This window comes from Girardinichthys multiradiatus, chromosome 7 (assembly GCF_021462225.1).
Source record: "Girardinichthys multiradiatus isolate DD_20200921_A chromosome 7, DD_fGirMul_XY1, whole genome shotgun sequence".
In the NCBI taxonomy this organism is placed as follows: domain Eukaryota; kingdom Metazoa; phylum Chordata; class Actinopteri; order Cyprinodontiformes; family Goodeidae; genus Girardinichthys; species Girardinichthys multiradiatus.
In genome coordinates, this window is record NC_061800.1 from 49,399,274 (window position 1) to 49,422,102 (window position 22,829).

The 22,829-nt window shown below is 42.8% G+C and overlaps 1 protein-coding gene and 1 non-coding gene across 2 annotated transcripts; both read left to right on the top strand.

The window, feature by feature from the left end:
* The first annotated feature begins 6,543 nt into the window (after positions 1 to 6,543).
* Positions 6,544 to 22,097, top strand: ddx18 (DEAD (Asp-Glu-Ala-Asp) box polypeptide 18). Its single transcript, XM_047370777.1, has 14 exons — positions 6,544 to 6,697; positions 17,126 to 17,296; positions 17,381 to 17,503; positions 17,826 to 17,961; positions 18,557 to 18,657; positions 18,742 to 18,941; positions 19,050 to 19,164; positions 19,275 to 19,414; positions 19,489 to 19,650; positions 19,736 to 19,888; positions 19,970 to 20,083; positions 20,157 to 20,213; positions 20,284 to 20,461; positions 21,796 to 22,097. The coding sequence occupies exons 1-14, from the start codon at positions 6,592 to 6,594 to the stop codon at positions 21,939 to 21,941; spliced, it is 1,902 nt and encodes a 633-aa protein (XP_047226733.1). The 5' UTR covers positions 6,544 to 6,591; the 3' UTR covers positions 21,942 to 22,097.
* On the top strand, positions 17,607 to 17,742 carry LOC124872007. The gene has a single exon (XR_007039180.1). It is a non-coding gene; the product is annotated as a small nucleolar RNA SNORA13 (small nucleolar RNA).
* Positions 22,098 to 22,829: the final 732 nt, after the last annotated feature.

The following is a 22,829-nucleotide window of genomic DNA, read 5'->3' on the forward strand; positions in this document are numbered from 1 at the left end:
TGTAACTTGCTTCATTTTATAAAGAAAATCATTTTAACAGGCAGACCAGAATCCTTCTGTGAAAAGTTTTTTTATTCTGATTAGAGACATAATCATTTCACCCGATATGCTAGTGAAACAAGATTCATTTTAAATTGAGTTAAAACAAACATTTTACAAAAAAATGTAATTGACAGATCATCTCAAGAATGGAATAAATTACCTAAAGATTTTACAGAAATAAAAGGTATACATGATTTTAAAGAGCATTAAATCGTTTTTAATTGAAGTCCATGTATTTAATTTGTTACCTGTGATGTTTGTCTGACTAATGTTGTGTTTATTATGTTAAGGTCAATATTGTTTGTAATAAATGTATTTAATTGGAACACTGGACCAGCTCTATACCCTCTACAGGGTACTCGAGGGTTCATGGGAGTTTTCCCAACCGGTCCACATGTGTTTTGTGGACCTGGAGAAGGCATTCGACCGTGTCCCTGGTGATGCCCTGTGGGGGGTGCTCCAGGAGTCAGGGGCCCTTTATTAGGGGCCATCCGGTCTCTGTACAAGCGGAGCAGGAGTTTGGTCTGCATTGCCGGCACTAAGTCGGATCTGTTCCATTGGGGACAGGATTTAGTTTCTATGTTCTACTCATAATTTACTATGTGGAAATGGAGTTATGAGAAAATTCTTTCCACTCGCAGGAAGTTATTATGGTTTGATCAGGTTTCATAATCTGTCATATTTAATAAGACTCAACAGGCAAACTAGGATGTAGCATTATTGTAACATATAATACTAATATGAAATCTTCAGAAAATATTCTTCCAGTAAATAAAATTCTAAATGAGATTAAAATATATTTAGCATTATTTATTCCCATAATGAATCAAAATACCTGATACAACATGAGCTCATACGAACAAATAGTTTGTTTACAAGTATAAAATGTTGGTGGGGGGGGGGAGCTCCACCCACCCAGCGCACCTCTTGCCTCTCTGGCATGCAAATGGTGCAGACCCAGTAGGAGAAAACCTCACTGAAGAAGACCTCTGTGGGCAAACTGATGGGTTAATGTCACATTTTGATGTTTTTTAACATTATTCAGCATATCTTTGTGTTTATAAAGTATTTAGGAAATCCACTAAGCTCCAAAGCATACCAAACATCTGAACATCGGAATGGATCACGTATACTTCTGAGCAAAAGTCTTGATTCAGCTCTGATATTCCTTTATGTTCCTCTTTTAGGTAGACAAACATTTCTGAACTGGAATGATGATGTGATTACGTTTTGTTCCTGTTCTTGGTGGATTTGCTTCCAGGACACATGAAACAGTAGAGACGTCTCAATATTTTATCTCTGCTTGTTTAATTAGAACATTTTCCATCATATCACAGGTGTTTAATGTTGGGACTACAAAGACTTCTACTGGTTTCTGAACAATGGTCCCAGCTTGATTTCTCATCTTTGTCAGTGAAGAAGAAAAGGCTTCCAGTACTTCACAGAACTGAACTTCCTAAGTGGGTCACATAGAGGAGCATCTCAATAAATCAGAACATGATTGAAAATGTAATATATCAGGTTCATTCCACACAGTGATAGAGTTCAGACACTTATTTTTGTTAATGTTGATGATTCTGGCTTCCAGCTGATCCAAACCCAAAACATTAGAATATCACGTGTATGTCCACGTACTGTTCAGTATCTGCACTCAGTACTGGGTCTGGGCTCCCTTTGCATGAATTACTGCATCAGTACAGCATGACATGGAGGAGATCAGTCTGTGGTTCTGCTTAGGTGTTCAGAAAGCCCAGGTTGCTTTTATACTGACCTTCAGCTCGTCTGCATTGTTGGTTCTGGTGTTTCTCATCTTCCTCTGAACAACAGTCCATATATTCTCTGGTAGGTCAGACCAGTTTGCTTCCAGATAAAACCCAGTGGACCAACACCGGCAGATGGCACGGCTCCCTAAATCAGCACTGACTGTGGAAACGTTAGATTGGACCTTCAGCAGCTTGGATTCTGGCCCTTTCCATTCTTCCTCCAGACTATGGGACCTTGATTTCCAAATGAAATGTAAAATTTACTTTATTGTAAAAAGAGGACTATGGACCACTGAGCAACAGTCCATTTCCCTTTGTCCTTAGCCCAGGTAAGAACCTTCTGATACTGTGACAGTTGTAGCCCATGTCCTGGATACATCTGCATGTGGTACATTTTAAGGTTCTATCTCCAGCTGCTTTGTGAATCTCCAACAAACTCTTTCACAGACTTGCTCTCCGAGCTGCAGATATCACTGTTGCTTGTGCAGCTTGTTCCACCACACTTTTTCCTTCTACTCGACTTTCATTTAATGTACTAGGGTACAACACTCTGTGAACACTGTGCTCCTACAGCAATGACCTTATGGCTTTCACTTCTGCTAACAGCTGTCTTCCTAATGATGATGTAGGCCATAACAGAAAATTTCTGTTAAAATCCTTCTTTATTGGTCTGATTTAATATTCAACTTTTCTGGGAAAAAGAATTTCAGGTTTTCATTAGATCTGCACCAAAATCTTCCAAATTAATAAACACTTGAAATATATCAGTTTCTATAGAATGAATACATAATATATCTGAGTTTTACTTTTAAGTTGAAATACTGAAATCAAAAAATGTTTTGATAATATTTGGATTAATTGAGATGCAGACATTTGTTGTTCACATTAGTTAGCAGGTCCTGGGTTTAAATCCCAGCCTGGGATCTTTCTGCAATATTCTCCCTGTGCATGTGTGTGTTCTCTCCTGGTACACCAGCTTCCTCCCGCAGCCCAAAAACATGACTGTTAGGTAGGTTAGTTGGTCTCTCTAAATTGTCCGGTGTTAGTGGGTCTCTCTGTAACGGACTATATACCTTTTCAAGGTGACCACTAGAGATGAACCCCTCATATTGGAGCATAAATACTCTGTGAATCTGCAGCTGCAGGAGATGAGGCACATCCTCATCATGGTTCCAAGGACAGGGAGTGATGTTTGACTCCTGTCTCTTAAACATCTGGACATATTAGGCATCGGAGATGAGGTGTTAAAAGCAGGAAATTAGGCAAGAAGGAGGATTTCTGAAAGTTTGAGGAGGACAAGGTAATGCTCCAAATCACCAAGGTGTTTCAGGAATGGAGGTCAACAGCCAATCTGAGGTTTTCACTTGAACTCTAAATGATTCAGATCCTGACCCACTGAGCATCTTTGGGATGAACTGCACAGACTACTCAGATCCATGAGGCCCCCATCTAACAACCTACAGGACTTAAAAGATCTGCTGGTGTCAGATACCACAGCATATCTTCAGTAAATTCAGTAAACCTTACTTAGGTGGTTACTGTCACACAGGAAATTCAGATGATCCTGGTCCAGTTGGATGTGATGGAAGACTGCTAAGTTTCAGAGAGTTGATGTTCTGTGTTCTGTCTTACAGGTTGGCTCATCTCCAGAAGATGTTTGAGGACAAAAATATCCAGACAGGTGAGTTAAGGTGGGTTTAACAGAGGAACAGTTATTCCAGGTGGGTATTATAAGGTTGGTCTAGAACAGAGGTGATTAGAAGATTCGATGGAAGCCCCGGCGGGTACACCAAGGCAGGTTCTAGGTCAAAAGATCCAAAAGATCTAGGAAACAAGGAAACCAAGAGTACGTCATTTGGAACCCCTTTAGAGCTTTAGTGGGAACCAAAGCAGTATAATCTGGCAGCAGTATGGAGTCTTGCAGGTCCTCCCACAAGAAGAGCCTTCCCCAAGGTGGAGACCAGCAGGAAGGAAGGAAGAAGGAGAGATAAAGGGAGAAAACACAGAGACACACACCCACCCCAGGATCACTGCATGGGAACGGTGGCTTCATGTTTATATTCAGGGATTTATGGATTCTGCAGAGATTGTGAATAAAGATATATTGCAGAATAGGGACCAATAAACTGTAAATGTTTAACTTTTATTGTTCCCATTTTCTGAGGAGACCAAAATCAGGAAGAAATTAAGAGATGGTGCATTCAGCCATACTTTATTTTGTTGGAGCTGCAGTATTCAGAGGAATTAAGTAAAGTCACTTTCACAACAACATTTCTGACCAATTATTCTTGTGATACATGATGAACCTGGTTATTGGACTAAATGTGACAACACTGAACTGATGACAAATATAAATATCATTCTGTTCAATCACCGCTTTCTCATCTCAAAGGTCCAATTATTGTATGTTACTTTATCTCCTTTATGGCACTTATTTCTAATAGTTATTTTATCAGTTTTCTGTACAGTGCTTTGTGATGGTTTTGTCTGAGAAAGGCATTTAACTAATAAACTTTACTTACTTACTAACTAATTAAGGTTTAGATTTATTCTCTGGGAAGATCCACATCTTCATGGGAAAATTAGTAAAAAAGAAAATTTAAATATACACATCAAATGTGTGTTTTGTTTTACAGCTTCCTGTTAATTTCTATACACATGTGATTAATTCACGTTGTTTCAAACTATGAAACTCTATTTGGAGCACATTTGGCTTTTATTGCTTAATTTCTTATATTCAGTCAGTAGAGACAAAACATGTTTGCTGCACCTAAATTAACTGAAATGTGAAGAACTATCAGCCCTAAACAAATAATGTTCAATTATTTATAAGGTTAAAAAAGATTAAATAACACTTTAGTAAATACTAAGAACAAATCATTTTCATCCATTTATTGGTTGAAAGATGCTATTTAGTTTTTCATTCTATTTTTACTCATGAATTAAAATGTATAACGTTTTAGCTAGTTGCTGAAAACATAAGAGAAAAGTACCTAGAAGACAGAGCTCAGAGTGGGAAGAAGAAGGAAGTTTCTCACTATCCCTGACATCAAAATCCAATATGGCTGCCTTACACATAAAACTTTGTGATAAACAAAAATAATTTAAATTTCTGAGGATTTTTATCTAAAATAAATCTTTCGTATCGTACCAGATGATTTTCATACAATTCTTGACTGTGCAAAACAAAGAAACATACACTGATCTGGCATAACATTATGACCAACTGCTTTAGTGTGTTGATTTCCCTTTGCTGAAAACCAGCCCTGACCCACTGAAGTATGGACTCCATGAAGGCCCCTGATTGTGTTCTGTGGCATCTGGCATCAGAACCTTAGTGACAGATTCTTTTAGTAGCATATAGCTGTGCTAAGCTGATGAACTCTGCTAGATGAAGCTGCTAAAGGAACTACTGCTGCCTCTAACGCTTTACTATTCTTTCCCATAGAAAGTACTCCTGGATCAGTACTTCTGGGTTCTTTTTGTGTCTCTGCTCTGTTCTCTCAAACCTCCAGTCGGTCGTGGCAGATGGCCGCTCACACTGAGCCTGGTTCTGGTTCTGCTGGAAGTTTCTTCCTGTTAAAAGGGAGTTTTTCCTCTCCACTGTCGCTACATGCATGCTCAGTATGAGGGATTGCTGCAAAGTCAACACCAGTGACTGTCCACTGTCTCTACATGCTCATCCAGGAGGAGTGAATGCTGCAAGTCACTGTCTGGATGCAATCTGCTGGGTTTCCTTAGATAGAAAAACTTTTTATCCAATTTGAATAATAAACTGAATTTGACTGCATTGTTTTATAATTATGATGAGTGTGATGAGTAGGTCCTGGGTGGCCAGTGAGCCTTGGCCACCCAGGTCGCTGGTTCTCCACTGTTCCTTCCTTGGACCACTTTTATAGATGTAGACCACAGTGGACAAGAAACAAAAACTCGCTAATTTTACTGCTTTTAGCGAATTTATTTTCAGGACAAAGGTTCACTTAACTCCTGGTATTTCTCACCCACTAACAGTTGCCATGATAAAGACGTAATCAGTGTTATTCCCTGTGCCTGTCAGAGGCCATAATGATGTGGCTGAATTGTGTAGAGTTATGTATGTTCACATTGCTAACAGTAGTTAACCTGGTCACCGACAAAATCATTTAATAGACTCCTTTAAAATCTTTAGGTTGGATTAAATGTCATTCCCCAGATACAAGTTTCCAACTTCAGATGTAAATAAATTACCACCAGCTCTACTTTTTCCTGGTTCCTTGTTTACCACTTCAGTTTACACTGGGAGTTCTGGAAATTTTCTCCACTGCTTTTCTGCCGTGCAGTTTCTGTTGGGAGCAAAGGTCAGTGTGCTTAAAAACATCCCATGTTTAATAGCAGTAGTTAAAATCAGTCCATCAGAGGCCCTTACACCACAGTTTGAGAACCATTTTTAATCCTGTTACAACCAGTTTCCATCCTAGGTGTTTTCCATCCACTATGGCGGACACCTTAACATGTCTAGTTTACGCAAGCTGGAACTAAACTTTAGCATGTTAGCTTGTTCTGTTTCTAAAATTACCGTGTGTCGTTTTTTACGTATTAAAGCACGTCGAGATTTTATGTGTTTAACAAATAATTTACACGAAAATAATGTTATTTCAGCAGAGCTACAGGGTCAATCTTTTTAGTCAGGCAGTCTTTCGGGCTCCTTGCACAATTTTTGATGGCTGCGTCTTTTTTCACTCAGGCACAGCGGCGGGTATCCTGAGGGGTCCTGATCGTCACATTTTTACACACGTGTTGTACAACCATGGCGGACCTACAGATGAAGCTTCTCCGTAAGAAAATCCAGAAAAGAACCGAAAAGAACCGAGAGAGAAAACTGAAGAAGAGACAGACAGAAGAAGAGGAGGCTGGTGAGTGATCCGGAACTAACTGATTATTCAAAGCCGAACCGGTACCGGGACAAAATTCATCAATTTGCGTTTGCCTGAAACGAATTGAGAAACATAAAAACGAGTTGATTGTGGTGTAGAAGTATCTGTTAGCATAAACACGTTGAAGTTGACTCTTCATTCTGGAACATCAAACCAGTTTAGTGCTGGTGGATCTTAGGTGGTTAATCTACAGGCTGTTGGTTTCTTCTGGGACGCGTTTCTCGGGATGCTGCTTGAAATTGTTCTCACACAGTCTGGATCATGTTGAGGCCTTGTCTCCGTAGGAAGGAGCCCTCCTGTTTCACAATCGTCTGAACCTCAGCATCTTCTTCTTCATTAGGATCAGTCTCAGATGTTTTATGGAGGTCTGGGATCAAACCGGTTTCAGTCATTCTGGAGCCACGTTTCTGACATAATCCCTAAAAGAAGAAAAACCAATGGGATTAGATTTGTTCCTTCTGGCCTGGGAAACAGTTCATTATGGAAATGCATTTGCTTTCATTATTACTTGTTCCCTCATGTAAAACACATCTAAACCAAAACAAGCTGTAATCTTTTTTACGATTCCTCCTTCATTCAGCAAAACATCCATCAGTCCATTCAATCCTTCCATCAGTCCATTCATTCCTTCCATCAGTCCATTCAATCCTTCCATCAGTCCATTCATTCCTTCCATCAGTCCATTCAATCCTTCCATCAGTCCATTCATTCCTTCCATCAGTCCATTCAATCCTTCCATCAGTCCATTCAATCCTTCCATCAGCCCATTCAATCCTTCCATCAGCCCATTCATTCCTTCCATCAGTCCATTCATTCCTTCCATCAGTCCATTCAATCCTTCCATCAGTCCATTCAATCCTTCCATCAGTCCATTCAATCCTTCCATCAGTCCATTCATTCCTTCCATCAGTCCATTCAATCCTTCCATCAGTCCATTCATTCCTTCCATCAGTCCATTCATTCCTTCCATCAATCCATTCATTCCTTCCATCAGTCCATTCATTCCTTCCATCAGTCCATTCATTCCTTCCATCAGTCCATTCAATCCTTCCATCAGTCCATTCATTCCTTCCATCAGTCCATTCAATCCTTCCATCAGTCCATTCATTCCTTCCATCAGTCCATTCAATCCTTCCATCAGTCCATTCAATCCTTCCATCAGCCCATTCAATCCTTCCATCAGCCCATTCATTCCTTCCATCAGTCCATTCATTCCTTCCATCAGTCCATTCAATCCTTCCATCAGTCCATTCAATCCTTCCATCAGTCCATTCAATCCTTCCATCAGTCCATTCATTCCTTCCATCAGTCCATTCAATCCTTCCATCAGTCCATTCATTCCTTCCATCAGTCCATTCATTCCTTCCATCAATCCATTCATTCCTTCCATCAGTCCATTCAATCCTTCCATCAGTCCATTCATTCCTTCCATCAGTCCATTCATTCCTTCCATCAATCCATTCATTCCTTCCATCAGTCCATTCAATCCTTCCATCAGTCCATTCATTCCTTCCATCAATCCATTCATTCCTTCCATCAGTCCATTCAATCCTTCCATCAGTCCATTCAATCCTTCCATCAATCCATTCATTCCTTCCATCAGTCCATTCATTCCTTCCATCAGTCCATTCAATCCTTCCATCAATCCATTCATTCCTTCCATCAGTCCATTCATTCCTTCCATCAGCCCATTCATTCCTTCCATCAATCCATTCATTCCTTCCATCAGTCCATTCAATCCTTCCATCAGTCCATTCATTCCTTCCATCAATCCATTCATTCCTTCCATCAGTCCATTCATTCCTTCCATCAGTCCATTCAATCCTTCCATCAATCCATTCAATCCTTCCATCAGTCCATTCATTCCTTCCATCAGTCCATTCAATCCTTCCATCAGTCCATTCAATCCTTCCATCAGTCCATTCAATCCTTCCATCAATCCATTCATTCCTTCCATCAGTCCATTCATTCCTTCCATCAGTCCATTCATTCCTTCCATCAGTCCATTCATTCCTTCCATCAGTCCATTCAATCCTTCCATCAGTCCATTCAATCCTTCCATCAGTCCATTCAATCCTTCCATCAATCCATTCATTCCTTCCATCAGTCCATTCATTCCTTCCATCAGTCCATTCATTCCTTCCATCAATCCATTCATTCCTTCCATCAGTCCATTCAATCCTTCCATCAGTCCATTCATTCCTTCCATCAGCCCATTCAATCCTTCCATCAGCCCATTCATTCCTTCCATCAGTCCATTCATTCCTTCCATCAGTCCATTCAATCCTTCCATCAGTCCATTCAATCCTTCCATCAGTCCATTCAATCCTTCCATCAGTCCATTCATTCCTTCCATCAGTCCATTCAATCCTTCCATCAGTCCATTCATTCCTTCCATCAGTCCATTCATTCCTTCCATCAATCCATTCATTCCTTCCATCAGTCCATTCATTCCTTCCATCAGTCCATTCATTCCTTCCATCAATCCATTCATTCCTTCCATCAGTCCATTCAATCCTTCCATCAGTCCATTCAATCCTTCCATCAATCCATTCATTCCTTCCATCAGTCCATTCATTCCTTCCATCAGTCCATTCAATCCTTCCATCAATCCATTCATTCCTTCCATCAGTCCATTCATTCCTTCCATCAGCCCATTCATTCCTTCCATCAATCCATTCATTCCTTCCATCAGTCCATTCAATCCTTCCATCAGTCCATTCATTCCTTCCATCAATCCATTCATTCCTTCCATCAGTCCATTCATTCCTTCCATCAGTCCATTCAATCCTTCCATCAATCCATTCAATCCTTCCATCAGTCCATTCATTCCTTCCATCAGTCCATTCAATCCTTCCATCAGTCCATTCAATCCTTCCATCAGTCCATTCAATCCTTCCATCAATCCATTCATTCCTTCCATCAGTCCATTCATTCCTTCCATCAGTCCATTCATTCCTTCCATCAATCCATTCATTCCTTCCATCAGTCCATTCAATCCTTCCATCAGTCCATTCAATCCTTCCATCAGTCCATTCATTCCTTCCATCAGTCCATTCAATCCTTCCATCAGCCCATTCATTCCTTCCATCAATCCATTCAATCCTTCCATCAGTCCATTCATTCCTTCCATCAGTCCATTCAATCCTTCCATCAATCCATTCAATCCTTCCATCAGTCCATTCATTCCTTCCATCAGCCCATTCATTCCTTCCATCAGTCCATTCAATCCTTCCATCAATCCATTCAATCCTTCCATCAATCCATTCATTCCTTCCATCAGTCCATTCATTCCTTCCATCAGTCCATTCAATCCTTCCATCAGTCCATTCAATCCTTCCATCAGTCCATTCAATCCTTCCATCAGTCCATTCATTCCTTCCATCAGTCCATTCATTCCTTCCATCAGTCCATTCAATCCTTCCATCAGTCCATTCATTCCTTCCATCAGTCCATTCATTCCTTCCATCAGTCCATTCATTCCTTCCATCAGTCCATTCAATCCTTCCATCAGTCCATTCAATCCTTCCATCAGTCCATTCATTCCTTCCATCAATCCATTCATTCCTTCCATCAGTCCATTCATTCCTTCCATCAATCCATTCATTCCTTCCATCAGTCCATTCAATCCTTCCATCAGTCCATTCAATCCTTCCATCAATCCATTCATTCCTTCCATCAGTCCATTCATTCCTTCCATCAGTCCATTCAATCCTTCCATCAGTCCATTCAATCCTTCCATCAGTCCATTCATTCCTTCCATCAATCCATTCATTCCTTCCATCAGTCCATTCATTCCTTCCATCAATCCATTCATTCCTTCCATCAGTCCATTCAATCCTTCCATCAGTCCATTCAATCCTTCCATCAATCCATTCATTCCTTCCATCAGTCCATTCATTCCTTCCATCAGTCCATTCAATCCTTCCATCAATCCATTCAATCCTTCCATCAGTCCATTCAATCCTTCCATCAGTCCATTCAATCCTTCCATCAGCCCATTCATTCCTTCCATCAATCCATTCAATCCTTCCATCAGTCCATTCATTCCTTCCATCAGTCCATTCAATCCTTCCATCAATCCATTCAATCCTTCCATCAGTCCATTCATTCCTTCCATCAGTCCATTCATTCCTTCCATCAGTCCATTCAATCCTTCCATCAGTCCATTCAATCCTTCCATCAATCCATTCATTCCTTCCATCAGTCCATTCATTCCTTCCATCAGTCCATTCAATCCTTCCATCAGTCCATTCAATCCTTCCATCAGTCCATTCAATCCTTCCATCAGTCCATTCATTCCTTCCATCAGTCCATTCATTCCTTCCATCAGTCCATTCAATCCTTCCATCAGTCCATTCATTCCTTCCATCAGTCCATTCATTCCTTCCATCAGTCCATTCATTCCTTCCATCAGTCCATTCAATCCTTCCATCAGTCCATTCATTCCTTCCATCAATCCATTCATTCCTTCCATCAGTCCATTCATTCCTTCCATCAATCCATTCATTCCTTCCATCAGTCCATTCAATCCTTCCATCAGTCCATTCAATCCTTCCATCAATCCATTCAATCCTTCCATCAGTCCATTCATTCCTTCCATCAGTCCATTCAATCCTTCCATCAATCCATTCATTCCTTCCATCAGTCCATTCAATCCTTCCATCAGCCCATTCATTCCTTCCATCAATCCATTCATTCCTTCCATCAATCCATTCATTCCTTCCATCAGTCCATTCAATCCTTCCATCAGTCCATTCATTCCTTCCATCAATCCATTCATTCCTTCCATCAGTCCATTCATTCCTTCCATCAGTCCATTCAATCCTTCCATCAGTCCATTCAATCCTTCCATCAGTCCATTCATTCCTTCCATCAATCCATTCATTCCTTCCATCAGTCCATTCAATCCTTCCATCAGTCCATTCAATCCTTCCATCAATCCATTCATTCCTTCCATCAGTCCATTCATTCCTTCCATCAGTCCATTCAATCCTTCCATCAATCCATTCATTCCTTCCATCAGTCCATTCATTCCTTCCATCAGCCCATTCATTCCTTCCATCAATCCATTCATTCCTTCCATCAGTCCATTCAATCCTTCCATCAGTCCATTCATTCCTTCCATCAATCCATTCATTCCTTCCATCAGTCCATTCATTCCTTCCATCAGTCCATTCAATCCTTCCATCAATCCATTCAATCCTTCCATCAGTCCATTCATTCCTTCCATCAGTCCATTCAATCCTTCCATCAGTCCATTCAATCCTTCCATCAGTCCATTCAATCCTTCCATCAATCCATTCATTCCTTCCATCAGTCCATTCATTCCTTCCATCAGTCCATTCATTCCTTCCATCAGTCCATTCATTCCTTCCATCAGTCCATTCAATCCTTCCATCAGTCCATTCAATCCTTCCATCAGTCCATTCAATCCTTCCATCAATCCATTCATTCCTTCCATCAGTCCATTCATTCCTTCCATCAGTCCATTCATTCCTTCCATCAATCCATTCATTCCTTCCATCAGTCCATTCAATCCTTCCATCAGTCCATTCATTCCTTCCATCAGCCCATTCAATCCTTCCATCAGCCCATTCATTCCTTCCATCAGTCCATTCATTCCTTCCATCAGTCCATTCAATCCTTCCATCAGTCCATTCAATCCTTCCATCAGTCCATTCAATCCTTCCATCAGTCCATTCATTCCTTCCATCAGTCCATTCATTCCTTCCATCAGTCCATTCATTCCTTCCATCAATCCATTCATTCCTTCCATCAGTCCATTCATTCCTTCCATCAGTCCATTCATTCCTTCCATCAATCCATTCATTCCTTCCATCAGTCCATTCAATCCTTCCATCAGTCCATTCAATCCTTCCATCAGTCCATTCATTCCTTCCATCAGTCCATTCATTCCTTCCATCAGTCCATTCAATCCTTCCATCAATCCATTCATTCCTTCCATCAGTCCATTCATTCCTTCCATCAGCCCATTCATTCCTTCCATCAATCCATTCATTCCTTCCATCAGTCCATTCAATCCTTCCATCAGTCCATTCATTCCTTCCATCAATCCATTCATTCCTTCCATCAGTCCATTCATTCCTTCCATCAGTCCATTCAATCCTTCCATCAATCCATTCAATCCTTCCATCAGTCCATTCATTCCTTCCATCAGTCCATTCAATCCTTCCATCAGTCCATTCAATCCTTCCATCAGTCCATTCAATCCTTCCATCAATCCATTCATTCCTTCCATCAGTCCATTCATTCCTTCCATCAGTCCATTCATTCCTTCCATCAATCCATTCATTCCTTCCATCAGTCCATTCAATCCTTCCATCAGTCCATTCAATCCTTCCATCAGTCCATTCAATCCTTCCATCAGTCCATTCAATCCTTCCATCAGTCCATTCATTCCTTCCATCAGTCCATTCAATCCTTCCATCAGCCCATTCATTCCTTCCATCAGTCCATTCATTCCTTCCATCAGTCCATTCAATCCTTCCATCAATCCATTCAATCCTTCCATCAGTCCATTCATTCCTTCCATCAGCCCATTCATTCCTTCCATCAGTCCATTCAATCCTTCCATCAATCCATTCAATCCTTCCATCAATCCATTCATTCCTTCCATCAGTCCATTCATTCCTTCCATCAGTCCATTCAATCCTTCCATCAGTCCATTCAATCCTTCCATCAGTCCATTCAATCCTTCCATCAGTCCATTCATTCCTTCCATCAGTCCATTCATTCCTTCCATCAGTCCATTCAATCCTTCCATCAGTCCATTCATTCCTTCCATCAGTCCATTCATTCCTTCCATCAGTCCATTCATTCCTTCCATCAGTCCATTCAATCCTTCCATCAGTCCATTCAATCCTTCCATCAGTCCATTCATTCCTTCCATCAGTCCATTCATTCCTTCCATCAGTCCATTCATTCCTTCCATCAATCCATTCATTCCTTCCATCAGTCCATTCAATCCTTCCATCAGTCCATTCAATCCTTCCATCAATCCATTCATTCCTTCCATCAGTCCATTCATTCCTTCCATCAGTCCATTCAATCCTTCCATCAGTCCATTCAATCCTTCCATCAGTCCATTCATTCCTTCCATCAATCCATTCATTCCTTCCATCAGTCCATTCATTCCTTCCATCAATCCATTCATTCCTTCCATCAGTCCATTCAATCCTTCCATCAGTCCATTCAATCCTTCCATCAATCCATTCATTCCTTCCATCAGTCCATTCATTCCTTCCATCAGTCCATTCAATCCTTCCATCAATCCATTCAATCCTTCCATCAGTCCATTCAATCCTTCCATCAGTCCATTCAATCCTTCCATCAGCCCATTCATTCCTTCCATCAATCCATTCAATCCTTCCATCAGTCCATTCATTCCTTCCATCAGTCCATTCAATCCTTCCATCAATCCATTCAATCCTTCCATCAGTCCATTCATTCCTTCCATCAGCCCATTCATTCCTTCCATCAGTCCATTCAATCCTTCCATCAGTCCATTCAATCCTTCCATCAATCCATTCATTCCTTCCATCAGTCCATTCATTCCTTCCATCAGTCCATTCAATCCTTCCATCAGTCCATTCAATCCTTCCATCAGTCCATTCAATCCTTCCATCAGTCCATTCATTCCTTCCATCAGTCCATTCATTCCTTCCATCAGTCCATTCAATCCTTCCATCAGTCCATTCATTCCTTCCATCAGTCCATTCATTCCTTCCATCAGTCCATTCATTCCTTCCATCAGTCCATTCAATCCTTCCATCAGTCCATTCATTCCTTCCATCAATCCATTCATTCCTTCCATCAGTCCATTCATTCCTTCCATCAATCCATTCATTCCTTCCATCAGTCCATTCAATCCTTCCATCAGTCCATTCAATCCTTCCATCAATCCATTCAATCCTTCCATCAGTCCATTCATTCCTTCCATCAGTCCATTCAATCCTTCCATCAATCCATTCATTCCTTCCATCAGTCCATTCAATCCTTCCATCAGCCCATTCATTCCTTCCATCAATCCATTCATTCCTTCCATCAATCCATTCATTCCTTCCATCAGTCCATTCAATCCTTCCATCAGTCCATTCATTCCTTCCATCAATCCATTCATTCCTTCCATCAGTCCATTCATTCCTTCCATCAGTCCATTCAATCCTTCCATCAGTCCATTCAATCCTTCCATCAATCCCTTCAATCCTTCCATCAGTCCATTCATTCCTTCCATCAGTCCCTTCAATCCTTCCATCAGTCCATTCAATCCTTCCATCAATCCATTCAATCCTTCCATCAGTCCATTCATTCCTTCCATCAGTCCATTCATTCCTTCCATCAATCCATTCATTCCTTCCATCAGTCCATTCAATCCTTCCATCAGTCCATTCAATCCTTCCATCAGTCCATTCAATCCTTCCATCAGCCCATTCAATCCTTCCATCAGCCCATTCAATCCTTCCATCAGTCCATTCATTCCTTCCATCAGTCCATTCAATCCTTCCATCAGTCCATTCAATCCTTCCATCAGTCCATTCATTCCTTCCATCAGCCCATTCATTCCTTCCATCAGTCCATTCAATCCTTCCATCAATCCATTCAATCCTTCCATCAGTCCATTCATTCCTTCCATCAGTCCATTCAATCCTTCCATCAATCCATTCAATCCTTCCATCAGTCCATTCATTCCTTCCATCAGTCCATTCAATCTGTGGATTAGGTCAGATTGGGTCTTGGTGGTATTAATTCCATGATGGGAGCCCAGATAACCCTCTCCTCATCAGTACTTTCCAGTTTAACCTTGGAGGTTTCTGGGTCTTTTCCCAGTGGAAAATGGTGTGGAGGAGCTGCAGCTCTGCTCCGAGCTCCTCTTTGATTGAGGCTGATCCCGCACAACCTACAGAGGAACAGGGTCATGGACTTATCTCCTGGCTGTATGTGGAGGTTGTAATGTAGATGGAGCAGTGGAGAGCTTCACTGTTCAGCTCAGCTGCTTCACCACCACAGATTGGAGAATGAGAACTAGATTTATTGGCCAAGAGCATGAAGGAGGGAATTGAATTTGGCTTACAGCGTTTGATGGATTGATGGATAGATCTTTCCTGCGATGAACTGGCGACCTGTCCAGGGTGAACCCTGCCTCTTGGCTGTAGACTGCTGAAGATGAGCACCAGCTCCCCCCGTGACCCACTATGGAATAAGTGGTATAGAAGATGAGTGTGTGTGTGTGTGTGTATATATATAAGCTCAGCCTTATTGATCCGGGGAGTAACTTTGCCTCCAACAGCCAAGCCGGATCAGAACCTTTTATTTGGTGGTGACTGGACTTTAGCTGCATGTCAGGGGCAGTCCATGAAACACTTGGTCTATGTTGTGTACTTCTACCTTCTCCATATGTACCAGGAGGAGGAGAGGAAGTGCTGCCATCAGAACTGGCTTTTAAGAACCGCGGATATCCTTGCCTGCTCTCTGGGTTTCAGCGGCATGTTCTTCTGTTCACTTTCAGGAGTTTATGTTCACCTGAGCTCTCGCAACTCAGCGTGTCAGCGTTGGTGTCACGGTGCATGTGGTAATCATTTTTTAATTCGTTTAAAAATAAAATCTTAAAATGTTTCAATTTAACATATTTATTTCTCAATATATAAACTTTAATGAATGTATCAAAACAACTTCCAGCCTTTTTTATTGGAACATCTCAGTTGTTTGGAACATTTCTTGCTGGCTGCAGACGACGTGCCGCTAACGGCGTCGAATGCTGGAGCTGGAGCCGTAGATCTGAGGCTGATGGAAATTGTGCATTTTTCAAATCTGGTGCTTCCTCAGATTAGAAGTATTCCCGCCGCTGGCCTTGTACTAATATTGCAGCAAGTGTAATCTGCATCACATTTTAAAAGTGGAGCCGTACTTTCAGCCATGCTTGCCTTGTTGACCTCATTACCCTCTTGTGTGTGCAATGTTGTGTTCATGTCCAGCATGGAAAATCGCCCACTCTTCACTCCCTCAGTGTCTCAATGATGCGTTTAGGTACCAAAGCATGGTACTGTTTGATGTTATGTGAATCGGTCCTCTGAAGTACCGACGGAATTCAGTCGGTACTACTGCGTACTATAGAGTACCAATTCACATAAAAGTGCACTACTGCAGACAACCTCCAATCCACAGATCTTCTCTTGCTCCCTCCTGGAGTCTGTCAAGACCAACGCACCAAAGACAGATGAACTGCTCTGCTTTTAAAGATGATTTTGTTGGAATCCAGTCTTGTTTCAAACATCTGGATCCTGTTAAAGCAGCGGACCTCAGCAGTTTGTTATAAGGACAGAAGTGGAGAATATTTCTGATGTCTTCACCTGTCTCACCTGTTGGTCCGTGTGCACTTACTTGCAGTGAGGTCCAATGGGCTGGAAGATGAAGGCGGCGAGGAACCTGCTGCAGACAGGGAACCCAAGAAGAACCAGGCTGAGGAACCAGCAGAGGACTGCAGCGCAGAACAAACTCCCCTGAGGAAACAGACGAAAAAGAAGAAAAGAAAGTTTCCAGAAACAGAGAAACAAGCAGGTAAAATAAGCACCAGTTTAGCTGCTGGAAGCAGGATGATGGAGTTTGTTGTTTCACTGGTTTTATGGGTGTGTTCAATTTCAGCTGAGAAGAAAATCAGGACTGAGGAAGAAGGGGACATTAATGATGATTCAGTGGAAGATGAAGAGGAGGAAGAAGCTGAAGCTGCAGAGGAAAATCAGCCTGAGCTGCCTGCAGGATTAACAGGTACTTGCTGATGGACCAGTGGGTTTGATCTTTACCTCATTAACATCTCAGCGCTGGTCCTTAAACACACCATCAGCTCTGGAACAGAAACTGTGGGTCATGTTGCCTTCATGTGTTGCCTCTTCATCGTTTCTGTGATGAAGCAGGTGTCAGCGAAGGCAAACAGAGAAAGCTGGGGTTTTATTTTCTGGGAGGAGTCGGCAGTGACTCTCCTAACAGATAAAACAGCAGCGACACCTTAAGGTCAGATGTTTTCAGACCTTCTGTCATCAAGCAGGAAGTCTAACTGTGGAAGTGACTCCAGCTGTCTGTTTCTGTTCAGGAGCGTTTGAGGACACATCGTTTGCTTCCCTCGCCGGGCTGGTCAGCAACAACACCCTGAGAGGAGTGAAGGAGATGGGCTTCGAGCACATGACCGAGATCCAGCACAAAACCATCCGCCCCCTGCTGGACGGAAGGTATACCACAATGTTTCCTTTCACCAGACCAACAATGGAGAGTTGATCGTGGCATCATCTGGTTACACCCACTGAACATGAGGAGGCGCTGTGGCACAGGCTGCAAATCAGACTGATTCAGTAAAAATAGAAGATCTTTGTAGAACCGATGAGGAACATTTTTCTTCGAGTTGTTATGCAAAGAGTCGTGAGAATGAGCTCAATCATTAGGCTGAGTTCGCTTGGAGGACATGTTGGTTCATAACACATCATCTCAGTACCAGCGTGTGTAACATCTAAACAGGAACATCTCAGCTGGTGTTCATTCCAGCTTTGTTGGCCAGTAATAAATCCAGCCTGTTTAGATGGGTTGGGGGGGGCACGTGGCATGATGTCATCAATACTCCTTAAACAAGTTATTTTAAAGTGATCTGTGAACAGTTGATAAATGAACATGAAGTAGTTCATACTAGAAGCTGTGAGGTGAAATAATTGAACTATGAACATGAACTGTCCAGTTTTCATGTGAGTGAACTGAACTTTAGGCCAGTGGTGGACTCATCGTCCTCATGATGACATCGTCAGATCAGATTAACGTTGAGATGTTTCTCTGCAGGGACATTCTGGCTGCTGCTAAAACCGGCAGCGGTAAAACTTTAGCCTTCCTCATCCCATCTATTGAGCTGATTAACAAACTCAAGTTCATGCCCAGAAACGGTGAGTTTTCCTCCCGATGCTTCGTCTCTCTCAGCTTCGGATCTCTTTGCTCCATAAACTCCCATCTGTCCCTCCTCCCTCCAGGCACTGGAGTGGTGATCCTTTCTCCCACGCGTGAGCTGGCCATGCAGACGTATGGAGTGATGAAGGAGCTGATGGTTCACCACGTCCACACGTACGGTCTGATTATGGGGGGCAGCAACCGCTCAGCCGAGGCCCAGAGACTGGCCAACGGAGTCAACATCCTGGTGGCCACGCCGGGCCGCCTGCTGGACCACCTGCAGGTGAGATGCTGAAGACAATCCATGAGATCTTGTGATCAATCTCCTTATACTCCCAGTTTTCCTCATGTTTAAATGATTGTTCTTCCTAACCTGCTCGTTTTGTCTCAGAACACCCCAGGATTCATGTTCAAGAACCTCCAGTGTCTGATTATCGACGAGGCCGACCGGATCCTAGAGGTGGGCTTCGAGGAGGAACTGAAGCAGATCATCAAGCTGCTGCCCAGTGCGTTTGGACCTCAGAGCTTCCTTCTTTTCGTTGTGCAGCAGTGATTCTGGTTCTCCTGGTTTCCTACAAATTAGGTCTATATGGTATGCTTTTCTGTGTTCCTGCAGAGAAGAGACAGACCATGCTGTTTTCCGCCACTCAGACCCGGAGGGTGGAGGATCTGGCTCGGATCTCCCTGAAGAAGGAGCCGCTGTATGTGGGAGTGGACGACAACAAAGACAGCGCCACCGTGGACGGCCTGGAGCAGGTAAGTCTCCTCCGGGAAGGATGTGCTTCCTGAATCCCACTGATTCATCCATGCATCAATCCGTCGTGTTCCAGGGATACGTCGTGTGTCCGTCTGAGAAACGCTTCCTGCTGCTCTTCACCTTCCTCAAGAAGAACCGCAAGAAGAAGCTGATGGTGTTCTTCTCCTCCTGCATGTCTGTGAAGTTCCACTATGAGCTGCTGAACTACATCGACCTGCCTGTCATGGCTATCCATGTGAGCTCCCAGTGTTCCCAGTTAGACGCGGCCAGCAGGTTTGGGCTTCTCGGATCAGTTCTGATCCTCATGTTTCTCCTCACAGGGCAAACAAAAGCAGACCAAACGAACCACCACATTCTTCCAGTTCTGCAACGCCGACTCCGGCATCCTGCTCTGCACGGACGTGGCGGCTCGAGGACTCGACATTCCTGAAGTGGACTGGATCGTCCAGTACGACCCGCCTGATGATCCCAAGGTCTCTAAGCTGTTGCACAGAGCAGAATATTTCAGAGTGGACTTGGTTTGTGAAGGTTGATGTTTTTCTCTCTATCCTCAGGAATACATCCACCGGGTTGGCAGAACCGCCCGAGGCATCGACGGCAGAGGCCACGCGCTCCTCATCCTGCAACCCGAAGAGCTCGGCTTCCTCCGGTTCCTGAAACATGCCAAGGTGACGCCTCAGACCAGCTTGTGTCCAGTTTCCTGTTGCTTCAGTCTGGTTTACCTCTGTTTACCTGGTTTAGGTCCCACTGAGCGAGTTCGAGTTCTCCTGGAGTAAAATCTCTGATATCCAGTCCCAGGTAAGGTCCCTGACTGTTAGATGTTCCACTGCAGGAGAACCTGGTTTTGACTCTCTGTCCTGTTCCTCAGCTGGAGAAACTGATCGAGAAGAACTACTACCTCCACAAGTCGGCCCAGGAGGCCTACAAGTCCTACGTGAGGGCGTACGACTCGCACTCGCTCAAACAGATCTACAGCGTCAACACCCTGAACCTCCCCATGGTGGCGCTGTCCTTCGGCTTCCATGTCCCCCCATACGTGGATCTCAGTATCCTTTGCTCTGCTGGAGTTCCTGGTGTTTGTCGGCGTGAAGATCATGAGAAACAGGTGGTCCGGTTTGTTCTTCTGAGACCTGCTCCTTTAATTTCTACAAAGGATGGGAAATTCTTTTTAACCTGCTAGAACTTCTACAGCTCCCTGGTACCGGTACCTTTAAAGAAACTATTGGGCTTTGGTGATGCTTCTGTTAGTTAGAGCCTGGTCCATGTTAAACAGTCGGATATGAAAGTTGAACAGTTCTCAGGTTCTGATTAGAGCGAACTGGACTCTGTCAGCTCATGGTGAATGTCTGCTGATCCAAACTGAGTCAGATCTGTAATGACTGGTTCTGCTGGGCCCTTATTTTAAGCTGAAGGTGTAATTAAAATGGTAGAAATACTCAACCAGTTGGACCCAGTTGGAAGCTTGGGTCTCCCCAGGTCATCCGGCCCCTGCAGCGGTACCGACCCATGTGTTGCCCAGCAGCTGGTAGTTGGAGACAAAGCTCCATTTATCTCCAGCACAGATGCAGCGTGGCCAGCTCTAGATGTTTGAGGCTGCTGTGAAAGCATCTCAGGTTGATGCTCATAGCTCTGGTTTCTGACTGGTTCTGACCCGACCTCAGCTGCTTGAAGCTCATTGAATGGGCTGTTCAGCTAAATGTTATGGGCCGGAGGTGCCTCATAGAGGGGGTAGTTCTGCTGTTGGGTCGGTTAGTTATTTTTCTGCAGGCAGCAGGAGAACCTTATCTAAACGGGCCACAGTGGAAACACCAGACAGCCCAGAAGCATTCATAGAACCTGCTTCAGTTCCAGAATGTAAACGGTTAAACCAGAAGAGCTGTTGGAGATGAAGACCAGTTAAAAACCTGAACAGATCTGATGCTCAGCAGATACAATTCGAAAGAATAATTCATATGTTCATAAATTAAACCGATTTAGAAACTTTGAAGAAAAGGACCTGAATGGTTTTAAATCTGGGATCCAGAAAATGTTATATTCCAGAAAGAAAGGTCCTTTATAGAACAAAGTCTTTAATAAATCATGCAACTGGACTTCAGTGGTCCCAAAAACTCGAACCTCCTGGAGGCTTCAGGTGTGTCCCTGCTCCAACACCTGATTCAGATCTTGGCGTGGTGTGAAGTTCTGCAGAAACCTGACAAATGACCCATTTCTAAAATCAGGTGTTGAGCAGCAGGGAAAAACATGCAGGTTGGGGCTTGAGGACCCGGGTGGAAACCGTCGTTGGAGGCTGAGATACCTCTGGGCAATAAACGTTTCATACAGTAGGGGCCACCACAGCATGCATGAGAAAACCATCATTGTTCTTGACCACCTCCTCCAGATGTCCACAGCAGCAAAGGTGTGAAGCTGCAGAAACGAGGTGGTGGAGGCGGGTTTGGATACCAGAAGTCCAAGAACGTGAAGAAATCCAGAATCTTCAAGCATGTCAACAAAGGAAAGAGTGACAGGAGACAGTTTTCTCGCTGAGCTCCACCTTCTGGGTGGATTCCTTCTCCTCCTCGCTGATCCATGCACCTTCATCACATAAACATTGTAGTAAAGAAGCTCCTGATGCAGCTTCCTCTGATCCTATCCTGTAAATCCACGTCTGTTAAACATTTATAATAAATGACCTGAAAATCAGCAGCTGTTTGTTTCTGAACTTTATTGCTCCACAGACACAGAAGGATGCAGCATCTTCATGTTCCTGCAGCTCTGAAGGACCTTTACACCTCAAACATAGAAACCACAGAATGACTTCAAACTTGGATTAGAACAAGAAGATGTCTGATCTGGTCCATCATCATAAAATCAGTAAAGATTACCTCAGATTATCACTGTATCACAACAAGGACGCATTTCTCCTCTAAATCTGCTAAACTGCTCATTTATTTCACATTTATGTTCAGTGTTTAAAATATGACGATAAATAAATGATCACCAGTGAATCGTTGCATAATTATTTAACACTGAAAATAGAAATTAAATTTCATTTTCCTTCAAATATTTCCCCTCACAGTAAAATGTAGCTATAGAGATATCTATATATACAGTGTGGAGAACAAGTATTTGATACGCTGCTCATTCTGCAGGTTTTCCACCTCCAAAGTTTCTAGAAGTCTTTCATTTTTTATCATAGATGCTCTTCAACTGTGAGCAACAGAATCTAAAACTAAAATCCAGAAAATTACATTGTGTGATTATTAAGTAATTAATGATCATTTTATTGCATGACCTCAGTAATGGATCCCCTAACAACCAGTAAGAATCCCAGCTCTCTCAGGCCTGTTGGTTCTTCTTCAAGAAGTCCTCCAGGTCTCCAGTTATTACCTGGATTAACTGCACCTGTTTGAACTCGTTATCTGTGTAAAAGAC